Below are 12125 nucleotides of genomic sequence, written 5' to 3' on the forward strand. Positions count from 1 at the left end.
TTTCAATTTGTTTAAGTTTGGTCTTAAGACTTTACCTCCAATCAAATTATTTTTTCCGACTTTAAAAGAAAACTGCAAACTTCATCAACATCAAAACAACAAAAACCCAATTTTAGTTGTCTTTTAATTTCCTTGTTTTTCAAGAAACCAGACGAAAATGGAAACATTTCGTTTTCTCTATTTGATATATTCAGCAACGTTTGCATTGTGTCTCATCGTTTCGGTTTATGCACAAGACCAATCAGGTTCTTTTTTTTAACTATTCATGACTATTTTCTTGTGAAGAAAGTATAGTCCTTCAATCTTTATTGGTTGCATGATCATAGGTTTCATAAGCATCGACTGTGGTATCCCAAGTGGATCATCGTACAAAGACGACGCAACGGGTATAAACTACGTCTCAGATTCATCCTTTGTTGAAACCGGAGTCTCCAAATCGATTCCCTTCACAGCTCAAAGACAGCTTCAAACCCTAAGGAGCTTTCCTGAAGGTTCTAGAAACTGCTACACACTGATTCCAAATCAAGGGAAGGGCAAGAAGTACCTCATAAGAGCTAGTTTCATGTACGGTAACTACGACGGAGAGAATGGTTCACCCGAGTTTGATCTGTTTCTTGGTGGAAATATCTGGGATACTCTCTTGCTCAGCAATGGATCGATCGTTGTTTCCAAAGAAGTCGTTTACTTGAGTCAAGCTGAGAAAATATTTGTTTGTTTGGGAAACAAAGGCAAAGGTACTCCATTTATCTCGACTTTAGAGCTTAGGTTTCTCGGAAAAGACAACACGACGTATGATTCTCCAAACGGTGCTCTGTTCTTCTCCAGACGCTGGGACTTTGGCTCTCTCATGGATTCACCTGTCAGGTAATGCTCTGTTTCGTACTCTGTTTTGTGATCTGTCTCGTGCTTTGTTAATAACTCTGTTTCTGAATGGGTTACAACTTTGACATAAGAAGATTTTTTTTTTTTTTTTTTTTTGGTGTGAGTCAGATATGATGATGACGTGTTCGATAGAATCTGGATACCTCGCAACTTTGGCTATTGTAGAGAGATCAATACCTCACTTCCAGTGATCTCAAACAACAATAGTTACAACCTTTCCAGTTTGGTGATGAGTACAGCGATGACTCCAACAAACACAACAAGACCCATCACAATGACTTTGGAAAACAGTGATCCAAATGTCAGGTACTTTGTTTACATGCACTTCGCTGAGGTTGAAGATCTTAGTCTCAAACCAAACCAGACCAGAGAGTTCGACATCAGCATTAACGGTGTAACAGTTGCTTCTGGCTTCAGCCCCAAGTATCTTCAAACTAACACTGTTTTTCTAAACCCTGAGAGCCAAACCGAGATAGGGTTTTCTCTCGTAAGAACTCCCAAGTCTACTCTTCGGCCAATCGTTAACGCTCTAGAGATCTATATTGCAAACAGTTTCTCGCAGTCTCTCACTAACCAAGAGGATGGTATGTGATACTAAAATGGCTAACAAAGTTCAATCATTTTTTTCTCGGTTTGATCCATGGATTTGCTAGAAACTTATAGGAGACGCGGTTACAAATCTAAAGGCGAGTTTAAAGAAGAACTGGCAAGGAGATCCTTGTTTGCCTAACGACTACATTTGGGAGGGCCTTAATTGTAGTTATGATAGTCTTACTCCTCCCAGAATCACATCACTGTAAGTGTAGTTTAACTTTCATCTCTTCTTGATCAATCCGTAGGTATTGTATATTGACTAGAAAATTTTGTTATTGGAGGCAGGAACTTATCATCTAGCGGGTTAACGGGTCACATATCTCCATCCTTCTCTAACCTCACAATGATTCAGGAGCTGTGAGTTTATCTATACCTATACTTTTGTATTTTGTTAAACAGTTTTTATAAACTTGAACTTTATTATCAGGGACTTATCAAACAACGGCCTAACTGGACACATTCCAGAGTTTCTGTCAAAACTGAAGTTCTTGAGGGTTTTGTAAGTTATATAGAGTATAGACATATCGATGCAATAACAAATTAGAATGGTAACTACGGACTATTAACTCTTAATAATTTCTGCAGAAAGCTAGAGAAGAATAAGCTAACCGGTTTAGTCCCATCCGAGTTATTAGAGAGATCAAAGAGCGGATCGTTCTCGCTACATGTTGGAGAGAATCCAGAACTCTGTACAGAAATTTCTTGCGGAAAAAGCAACAGCAAAAAACTCGTGATCCCGCTGGTCGCATCATTTGCAGCAATGTTCATTCTCTTGTTATTGTCTGGTGTGTTTTGGAGAATGAAAAACCGGAGAAACAAGTCCGGTAAAAAATCTACCTCTATCTCTATGTCTTTATCTTTTTTACGTACCTATCTATCTGTTTATCACATAACCAATTGTTAAAACTTTTATTTTTGCAAAGTAAACTCTGCGGTGGAAGAAAATGCAGAAAACGGAGCAAGAAACAATCTAACGGCGAAATCGGAAAACAAATTATTGTTTACCTTTGCAGACGTTGTAAAGATGACAAATAACTTCGGTCGAGTCCTCGGCAAAGGAGGTTTTGGAACAGTCTACCATGGCTACTATAACAACCTTCAAGTCGCTGTTAAACTTTTATCAGAAACATCAGCACAAGGATTCAAAGAGTTTCGCTCCGAGGTAATGTAGTAGAATTCTAGGTACTTATTGATTCCAAAAAGAGATGCAAATTAACACTACCTCCTATATATATATTCACATAGGTTGAAGTTCTTGTGAGAGTTCACCACGTACACCTCACTGCGCTGATCGGTTATTTCCATGATGGTGATCAAATGGGATTGATCTATGAGTTCATGGCTAACGGCAACATGGCAGATCATCTCGCAGGAAAGTATGACCATACATTGACCTGGACTCAACGGCTTCAGATTGCACTTGATGCAGCACAAGGTATGACCAAAGTTTTGATCTTTTATATTTTAGGTTATGAATTAGACCGAAAGTTTTCATCTTTAACGAAAATGATCTCAATGAAGGGCTTGAGTATCTTCACTGGATGCAAACCTGCGATAGTTCATAGAGATGTGAAAACTTCCAACACATTGTTGAACGATAAAACAGAGCAAAGCTTGCGGATTTTGGACTCTCCCGGAGTTTTCACACAGAGAGTCGTTCTCACGTATCCACTCTAGTAGCTGGAACTCCAGGATATCTCGACCCGCTGTTAGTTTTCTCTCTTTATCTCTCTACCAAACATCAATGTTTTAGTAACTTTATGATGTTTCTTAAACGATGTGTATAGATGCTTTGAGACAAACGGGTTAAACGAGAAGAGTGACATTTACAGCTTTGGAGTTGTTCTGTTAGAGATCATTACGGGCAAAACAGCGATCAGTGCTTCACAAACGAAGCGTGTTCATGTGAGTGATTGGGTGATATCGATCTTGAGGTCTACGAATGATGTGAACAATGTAATAGATCCGAAGATGGGGAAAGATATTGATGCAAACTCTGTATGGAAAGTTGTGGAGCTAGCTTTGGCCTCTGTTTCGCAGAACGTCTCTGACAGGCCACACATGCAACAAAATGTTATAGGATTGAAAGAGTGCCTTCTTCAAAGAGAAGAGAATTACAACAACTATTGATGGATGTCACAAGACCCACAACACAAACAGATTGTTATAGAAACAACGGGTTTGTGTTGCTGCTATATGTAGAGCCCAAATTTGTTTATTTTTCTTTTATGGTGCAAAGTGTAAACTTGTTTCCTTTTCAGTAGTTTTGGTTCTCTTATTTAAGGATTTTAGGTGAAATTATGCCTAAAAAAAAATTATATGACAAGGTAATCAAATTTCTGAAACAGAAATAAAATAAAATAGCTGTCTTCATACTGGCTCATAGGGGACAAAAAAAGAGAGAGAGACCAAAGATAAGAAGAAAAAAAAAGGTAGTACCAGTAAGAGTACCTAATCCGGTCGCCACAAGGAAAAAAGAGGACAAGAAGATAGTGACAACGAGACAAAGCCCAAAACCGCGTTGGCCCCCAGAAACCAAAAACGTACCTTTTAAAGAAAACGCTGATTACCCCCCTTTGGACTTTTGCGTCGCACGGTCTGTGCCCTCCTCTGTCCCCACAAATCTCTCTAATTTTTTTTTATTTTTACTCACGCGATCGCTGCGTCTGCGTTTTGAAAAACAGCGTTTCTTCTAACCGCTCCACGTGAGTTGATTCATCATCATTCATAGAGCCAGTTTTGGTGTTCGTGCGGCACACTCGCGCTTCTCCTGAGCGTCTGATGAGTCTCTCTCTCTCTCCTGTGAAATAGCATTTAATTTTGTCTTATTTGTCTTTCTGTTAATTTACTGGTGCTCCTTTATAAATTTAAAATCAAATCTAACTAGTTTATTAAACTATCCTTGATTTAATTGTGTGTTTTAGGAGAACTAGTTATTAAAAACAGTCGTACTACTAGTTAGAGAGAATAGTATATTTTGGGAAGTGATGTTTTTTCTTACCCATTTTTATTTATTTATCTATGCAACTGATTGATTTGATTGATTGATTTACATATTTTATCTTGAAATATTAACAACCAATCAATATCTTGGTGAATTTCAAAAGAGAAGAGAACAAATCAAAATTCAAAGAAATAAAAAGCAGAAAAAAGTAGAAACAAAAAGATTGATGGCGCAGAGAGAGTTGGTCAAATATGTTGACAAAAAATTAATAACCATTCCAAATGTCACTATCAAATAAAGAAAATAATACTACTAGTTTCTCTACGAACGAGCATTTGGAAAAAAATATATATATATATATACTAGTTAATAAAATAAAGAGCAACATCTCTACCTGGGACTGATATTGGCAAGACCTATCCCTCTCTACGATGGGTTGTATGTTAGCTGTCAAATTATAATTAATTTAGCGTACATACATTATTAGTTCGTTTATTTGATGTACTTTAAAAAGCATAGGTTAAAACAAATTCTATGTAACCATAGTCCGAAGACTAAAGACTAATTCTGAACACTAACCTAATTATCTTTAGTCATGGAATGTTATACTAATCTTTTTATCTGCAGATTTTGTCAAATAGGAGTAGATAGATGGTGGTGTAGGGGCATGCAGCAGTCGTAACTACGTCACTAACTTGCATAGTCATAGATCTTAATGTTGGATTGGAGATCTTAAACAAACAAACAAAAAAACTCGTTTTATACTACGAGGGCTAGTTTATATACTCATTAGACACAAACGTATCCAAAAATATTGATAGTAGACAAGAAGACTAAAAAAAAAGAACTATAGAATTATAATTTATACAATACAAACTACTTCACCCAAAGAAAGAGTCGAGAGGAAAAAGACATATCCCGTATACAAAAAAGCAGTTCCCATCTATTTGCTTTCGTTTGGAGCGACACAAGTTTCTTCTATCTCTATTACTCTCCTTTTCTCACGCCGAGATTTCTGCTACTGCTCTAATATCTCTCACGGCCTTTTAAAAGAAACGACGCCATTTTCTCACCAAAGCCTTCCTTGGCTCTTCATGGACACCGTTTAAGCTCAATGACTGACTACTACTAAGCAACTGGTGTATATATATAGTAACTTCGGGTTTGGAGCTTTGCTTTTTGGACTGAGAGAGAGTGAGAGAGAAACGTCTTCTGTGTCTTATCTATCGGGTTTTGTGTTGTCAGAAGCTCTAAGACAAAATAGAACGCAATTATTTTCTAGGGTTCAAACGAAGAAAAAATTGGAGCTTTTCGAGAACTTGTGTGTGGTGGCTTTTTCAAAGAACAAAGCTTTTCTTGATTTTCGTTATTGGTTCTTCTCCGAATTTGTGAGTCCATCTCTCTCCGTAAGCCTCTTTACTCTTTTCTTTATTTGCTCTGTTTTGTTCTTCTTTTTTCTTTACTCTGTTTCTTCACTTAATTTTTGGCTTGATTATACATTTATACATATTTTAGTCGCTTAAAGAAGCTATATCTCTAGATATATTTACTTCTTTCTCATCTTCTTGTTGGATTAGCTTTTGATTTCGTTTATATGACCAAAAAAAGTTACCATCTTTGACTATGTTACCAGATTCTACTCAATAGTTTTGTTATAAGTTGGATTCTTGTTTACATTATTAAATTAACTTCAATACTTCTCTGAGAGTGACTTTTTGTTCTCCTCTGATCCGTGGAGGATTCTGTGTTCTAGTTTTTGGGGTTTTCTTCTCGTGTTTTTAGGGACTCAATGTGATTCATGCATATATGATGTTATTGTCTGTTTATGAGAGAGTATCTGCGAAATAATTTTAGCTTTGTTTGAGCTTATAATTGTGCTTACAAATCTTAAAATATATATCAGCTGATGTGTACTTGAGGCCTAGCCTTTGACCACAAACCCTTGCCTACTTCGTTGACCTCACCTTTGTCTTGGCTTAATATTCTATTCCTAATCCCAATGCCATTTGGTTGGTCCAAATAAAGATCCTCATTTTATAGATCTTGTTATCGTTTTGGTCTGTAATTCACATTAGGGTGGTAACCTCGGGCCGCATGTTATCGTTTTGGTCTGTAATTCATTTTGGTGAATGTTGTGTTTAATGACTTTAAGCATTTCTTATTGACAAAAGGTATGGAATTCTCTAGAGACGCCGGAATGATGATGGAGAATAAGCGGAATGTCTGCTCTCTCGGAGAAAGCAGCATCAAACGTCACAAGTCTGATCTCTCTTTCAATTCCAAGGTCTCTTGCTTTACCTAGTATTCTTGGATTTATGAGTCCTATCAGTGTGTGGTTCAACAGACCAAATAATGCGGTCGTAATGATCCTTCCATCTTTTGTTCTCTTAATGGTGAAACAGGAGAGGAAGGACAAAATTGGAGAACGTATTTCAGCTCTTCAACAGATTGTTTCTCCTTATGGAAAGGTAACTTTGTTTTTGTTAAGCAAATCAAGAGAATTCATCTCTCATCAGCTCATACTAATCTTCAATCTTCTTTACCACAGACCGACACTGCATCAGTTCTTCTAGACGCGATGCATTACATAGAGTTTCTTCATGAACAAGTGAAGGTCGGCAAGTTTCTATTCATCATTTCAATACAGAGCATGATTCATTCATCTTTACTGAATAAACATCCGACTTTTCTTGTTCTTTTCTACAGGTGCTAAGTGCTCCGTATCTGCAAACGATACCTGATGTTACGCAGGTGAGCATGATCTTGAATTTTAACCCCATTTATACCGAGTTCACTATTTATATCCTGCATCTGACATATCTGCTGCTACTGGAACTTGATTATCTTGCACGAACTGATTTTCCCGTCTTTTACCAGGAGGAGCTGGTGCAGTACAGTCTGAGAAACAGAGGATTATGTCTTGTTCCAATGGAGAACACAGTAGGAGTTGCTCAAAGCAACGGAGCTGATATCTGGGCGCCCGTGAATACTCCTGTATCTCCAGCTTTCAGCGTTACATCTCAGTCACCCTTTAGATGACCAATTCGGCTCTTTGCCTACTAAAATCTTCATGTTAAGCCTAAAGAAGATGACCAGTTGTTACTGTTCTGATGATGCCTCTGTAACATAGACAGAGAGACGCATGAAGTTGGTTTACAACAGTGTGGCGATGGCTGTTATTATTTGACTGCTTAATGCATCCCCTTACTTGGACTTGTGTAATATGCCCAAACAGAAACCAAATGATTCTAATGCAAATTAATCTACTTTCTGTGAAAATTTGCTTAAGATATCTTAGTCGTTCTTAGCAAAACTATGTATCCTAAAGATCCAAGGAAAGCTTTCTTTCAGTGTTGAAGGAAAGAGCGTTGCTCTCCCTACTAATACAGAGCAGAGCACCTTGAATTGATAGACATACCACAACCACGAGAAATGAATTTGCTTGTAACTGTACCAAACAGCTACGCACAAAATTGAGATTACCGTTTCACAAGAACATTGAATTAAATACATTACCACTGAGATTGCAAAGGTTCAGAACATGCAGACTGTTGATACCGAGGGACCAAATAGCTTGGAGAAAGATAAGATAAGTCTGTCATAATGTGTTTTTAACGACTAGATCACAATGCTTTGGCATATGTAAATGTGACAGGGAAGATCATCATCTTCTTCAGCCCTACAAGGATAAGACTAACTTGCTGCAGTAGTCTTGACCTTCTCCCTCATATACTGGAGTAGATGTTCGCGTTTCCAGTTGTCGATTCTGCAAAACAAGCAAATCAAGAAACAAATAGGGTCAGCTACAACTTTGGAGGAATGAAGCTCTTTTGCTGATAGAGGGAGGATGAGGTGTTGAACGCATCACTAGTTTTGATTTATTCATGCTCCTTAAAAATGTTAGAATCATCATCCAAAACCAACTTTCATTAGAGGTTAATCATACAGCAGATCCGTGGATGGTTACATCTACACATTAATCTACTATGCTAACATGGATATATCAGGTCATCTTGAAAGTCCTAAACCAGGTCCATCGAGCTCAACCCAAACTAAAATTTAAGAATATTCCAGAGTAATGAGTTGAGCAAAGAGGGGTAAAGCAAATTTTACCTTATTGATTCCTTATGTTCACCAGCTTCATCGAGCATGATCAACTTGGGTGGGGAGTTGAAAATGTACTGAACTTTTACACTAGGGAACTTGTCTTTCTCTTCTTCAATAAAACCAACAATTTCAGGATAGAAAACCAACTTTCTCATACACACCTCTAATATAGCCCCGGAATAAGTAACCTGCAGTCACGAACAAAATTGCAAACGAGTAACCATCACTCCTCCTTCTCTTCACTGAATGAATGTTAGAGAAGATGTTTCTGTCTCCATCTAATGTATTCAGCTTCAAAAAGCATTGCAAATTCCATGGCTAGTAAATCATTACCTTGCTCATGGAATCCTCAGAATCATCAGCACAACACTTCAAGCAATCAGATACCAACTCTGCAATTGCAATTCAATCATAAGATTGATGATTTTAAAATTCAGTAACTACGAAGAGAATGATCTTAGCTCATAAATTCACAAAAACTAAACACATTCTTCTCTCTTGTTAAATCTAGAGTCTCTTTGGAGAAACACAAAAAATTGCAAGAGATTAAGATCCACGCAATAGAGAGAAACGAACCTTGGTCCTTGACGTATTCAGAGAGTGAGTGGCAATCGGAGCAGAGAGCAAGACCTGTAAATCCCAGATCCTCGCATTCCTTAGTGCTGAGCTGCTCTTTTGCTGAGATCGTCGATGCCAAAATCAAAATCATCATCGCCATCATCTTCGCTGATAATACAACCATCATCTTCATCTCTCTCTCTCTGGCTCATCAGCAGATCCAAAGTCTTCGCAGATCCGACGATAGTGTAATGTTTGTTGCTGCCTTGCTCTCTCTATGATCCGATCCGGTCAATTCCGGTTTAAAATCGCAGAAACTGAAATAGAAAAAGATCATCTCCGGTTTATTAAATAGGAAAACCGGAAAAGTGTTTAACCGACTCGAAAAAGTGTTAAAAACCCAAATCAACATGATGACACGCCTGCGACTGCGACCAATCTAAAACCCCCTAAAACCCTAAAAATCAAAATCGCTCCACCGAGAGAGACGATGGATCACATAGCAGCGGCGGAGGAGCAAATTGTAACGGAGAGGATGAAAAGAAAATTCGAAGAAGTTAACGCAGCTGCTCAGTCGCAACTCTCTCCTATTCAAGATCACATCAATTTCACCCTTCAGGTATATATACACAAACTTACATGATTTTGTAGCATTCCCTTGCTTGTAAGTATGGTGTTGCCTATATGCCTTCGTGTTGATTTTGGTTCGGATTAACAGTTCATGAATTTAAAGTATCGCTCTTTCTCTCTCTCTTGTAACAAAAGGAGCTACTTTTTAGTGGCCAATTCAAAGGTCTGTTTTAGTTAAAGTTCTCTTGTGGTGAATCTCTCTTTCCAGTGATGTTTTAACTAAGTTTTCTTAGCTAAATTTTTATACAATCTGTGTAGTTCAATCTTAGTAAGAAGCTGTGTCTTCTTCTAGTTCCTGAAAACTGAACCTTGATGTAGTTTTGATTAAATCTGTTCTGTATAACTATCTATATAAATCAAGTTTTTATGAAAGTGTGTTGTTTTCATATTTATCTGTTTAGTTGATGACCTCGTGAATGAATGATTGAAACCCCCGTAATAATGATTGATTGCAGCAAGCATATTTCAAATGTGCGTACGAGTGCTTTGACAGAAGTAGGAAGCAAGAGGAGATAGCCAACTGTGTTGAGCGCTGCAGTCTTCCAGTTGTCAATGCTCAACAGCATTTCGAAGGCGAGATGGCTCAGTTTCAGGTTCATATGATTTTCAAAATTTTCACAAAGACTGCATACTTTCTTTTGCTAACTTGCAATTGTAATTTGATGCAGGAAAGGATGAACAGATCTCTCATGGTCTGTCAAGACAAGTTTGAGGCTGCAAAGCTCCATCAGAACAGGGTTGATGCCGTCAAAGCTATGGAGAGTTGTGTGAACAGATCCACTCAGGATAATCTCGATACATTGCCTCATATTGTGCAGAGAATGAAGACGTCATTCTCTATTGTCGACTGATAATAATCCTCTGTTGGGAAAAAGGGGCATCTTTACTTTTTTGTCTCTTGTTAATCATAGTTATGTCTTTTCATTATCACTCAATAGATAAACACAATGGGTGGTAGGAGTAGGGTATGGTTAAATATATCAGACCAAATGCTAAACAGTTTGTTTTTTTACTTTATATAAGATTATAAAGATCTTGAACAACAAGCTTTTCACAATATGTGGTATGAGGCATTAACATGTCAAGAGTCTCAGAAACCGGATCTGTAAATGTTCAACTGAAAGATATTAAAAGCAATGTGCTTCCAGGAGGACGAAGAATCCGTAAAGCAAACCCTGTAGTTGTTCTTTCTTTAAAGTTGAGATTCTTAAGAAACGTTGATACCAAAACGTAGAAGCTAATTGCTGGAACCAAAACGTTAGTCATCTTGGTCTAAGTCTCTTAGATAAACCGAACGGAGTAGATAATTTTTGAATCGAACCAACCCGAAACTGCTGATTTTATTCGGTGTCGGTTTATCCTTAAGGGGTGTTTTTGTCTTGTTGGTCGTCGTAGAAATTCCCCTATATATATAATAATAATATAGATGCCTCCAGTTTGAATAGCAGCTAAACCCTTAACATCTCCAGAGAGTCCAGAGAGAGAGAGAGACGATGGATCACAAGGCAGTTGCGGAAGAGCAAATCGTATTGGAGAGGATTAGGAGAAAAATCGAGGAAGTAAAAGCAGCTGGGCTGTCGCAGCTCTCTCCTATACAAGAACATATCAGTTTCACCCTTCAGGTATATATATATTTTAACGATCATATAGTATATGTTTGCGTAGCGTTACTGTTTATCCTAATTTTAATAATATGTTCAAGTATTGCTCGATCTTGTAATAAACCAGGTCGTAATTAACAAGAGTTTTATGAAAGTGTATTGTTTTGAGAATATATATTGAGTTTGCCATAAGATTCATCCCCCTTTTGAATAACAATGAATTGCAGCAAGCTTATTTTAAGTGTGCACACGAGTGCTTTGAGAAAAGAAGAACGAAAGATGTGACAAATAACTGCGTTGAGCTCTGCCGTGTTCCCGTTGTCAATTCTCAACAACGATTCGATAGCGAGATGGCCAAGTTTCAGGTAAAAATTAAAAGGTCCTTAACTAATTCCATAACTACTCTCCGTTTCTGCCATGTACTGAGAAACTTGCAAATATTGTTAATTGGATGCAGGAAAGGATGAACAGATCACTCATGGTATGTCAAGACAAATTTGAGGCTGCGAAGCTAGTTAGTAAAGACAAATTTGAGGCTGCGAAGCTAGGTAGTAGTATTATCAGGATTGATGCCGTCAAAGATCTAGAGGATTGCGTGACCGATGCTGCGGCAGCATTACTTGGCAGCTAAGCAAGAAACGTGCTGTGTTAGTTAGGGTTTTATAGGTTTTTCCCATTTAAAAGTTCGTTAATTAGGGTTCTTAATGTTTGTTTTCTTATTGATTTTGCTTGAAGTAATCTTGAAACCGGACCAAACCGGATCCGATTTTACCCGGTCTTCTTAGTCCAATGTTTGGTTTAATTTGAGA

The 12125-nt window shown here is 37.7% G+C and overlaps 4 protein-coding genes and 1 pseudogene across 6 annotated transcripts; 4 read left to right on the top strand and 1 right to left on the bottom strand.

Moving 5' to 3' along the window:
* The first annotated feature begins 157 nt into the window (after nt 1-157).
* LOC104739113 (putative LRR receptor-like serine/threonine-protein kinase At1g05700) lies at nt 158-3762 on the top strand (annotated as a pseudogene). The gene is made up of 11 exons (XR_015580121.1): nt 158-245; nt 327-864; nt 991-1466; nt 1546-1678; nt 1762-1833; nt 1904-1975; nt 2062-2300; nt 2400-2638; nt 2722-2911; nt 2998-3184; nt 3264-3762. The product of XR_015580121.1 is annotated as a putative LRR receptor-like serine/threonine-protein kinase At1g05700 (transcript).
* A 1471-nt stretch (nt 3763-5233) lies between these two features.
* On the top strand, nt 5234-7699 carry LOC104739114 (transcription factor bHLH153-like). Of its 2 annotated transcripts, none has more exons than XM_010459362.3 (6): nt 5234-5826; nt 6592-6704; nt 6823-6888; nt 6969-7034; nt 7127-7171; nt 7298-7699. In XM_010459362.3, exons 2-6 carry the CDS (start codon nt 6594-6596, stop codon nt 7457-7459), a joined length of 450 nt encoding a protein of 149 aa, XP_010457664.2. In that variant the 5' UTR covers nt 5234-5826; nt 6592-6593; the 3' UTR covers nt 7460-7699. The 2 variants fall into 2 exon arrangements, with proteins under 2 accessions (XP_010457664.2, XP_087340795.1); XM_087484669.1 differs by having other exon boundaries at nt 5314-5808.
* Nucleotides 7700-7905: 206 nt separating this feature from the next.
* Nucleotides 7906-9782, bottom strand: LOC104739115 (uncharacterized). The gene is made up of 5 exons (XM_010459363.3): nt 9725-9782; nt 9104-9402; nt 8861-8919; nt 8534-8715; nt 7906-8186 (listed from the first exon to the last, which is right to left on the bottom strand). Exons 2-5 carry the CDS (start codon nt 9276-9278, stop codon nt 8114-8116), a joined length of 489 nt encoding a protein of 162 aa, XP_010457665.1. The 5' UTR covers nt 9279-9402; nt 9725-9782; the 3' UTR covers nt 7906-8113.
* On the top strand, nt 9493-10758 carry LOC104739116 (uncharacterized). Its single transcript, XM_010459364.3, has 3 exons — nt 9493-9704; nt 10171-10308; nt 10384-10758. The coding sequence occupies exons 1-3, from the start codon at nt 9576-9578 to the stop codon at nt 10564-10566; spliced, it is 450 nt and encodes a 149-aa protein (XP_010457666.1). The 5' UTR covers nt 9493-9575; the 3' UTR covers nt 10567-10758.
* A 450-nt stretch (nt 10759-11208) lies between these two features.
* LOC104739117 (uncharacterized) lies at nt 11209-11947 on the top strand. Its single transcript, XM_087484662.1, has 3 exons — nt 11209-11337; nt 11544-11681; nt 11774-11947. The coding sequence occupies exons 1-3, from the start codon at nt 11209-11211 to the stop codon at nt 11945-11947; spliced, it is 441 nt and encodes a 146-aa protein (XP_087340788.1).
* Nucleotides 11948-12125: the final 178 nt, after the last annotated feature.

The sequence above is a fragment of the Camelina sativa genome, chromosome 14 (assembly GCF_030686135.1).
Source record: "Camelina sativa cultivar CO46 ecotype springtype chromosome 14, ASM3068613v1".
NCBI classification, from domain to species: Eukaryota; Viridiplantae; Streptophyta; class Magnoliopsida; order Brassicales; family Brassicaceae; genus Camelina; species Camelina sativa.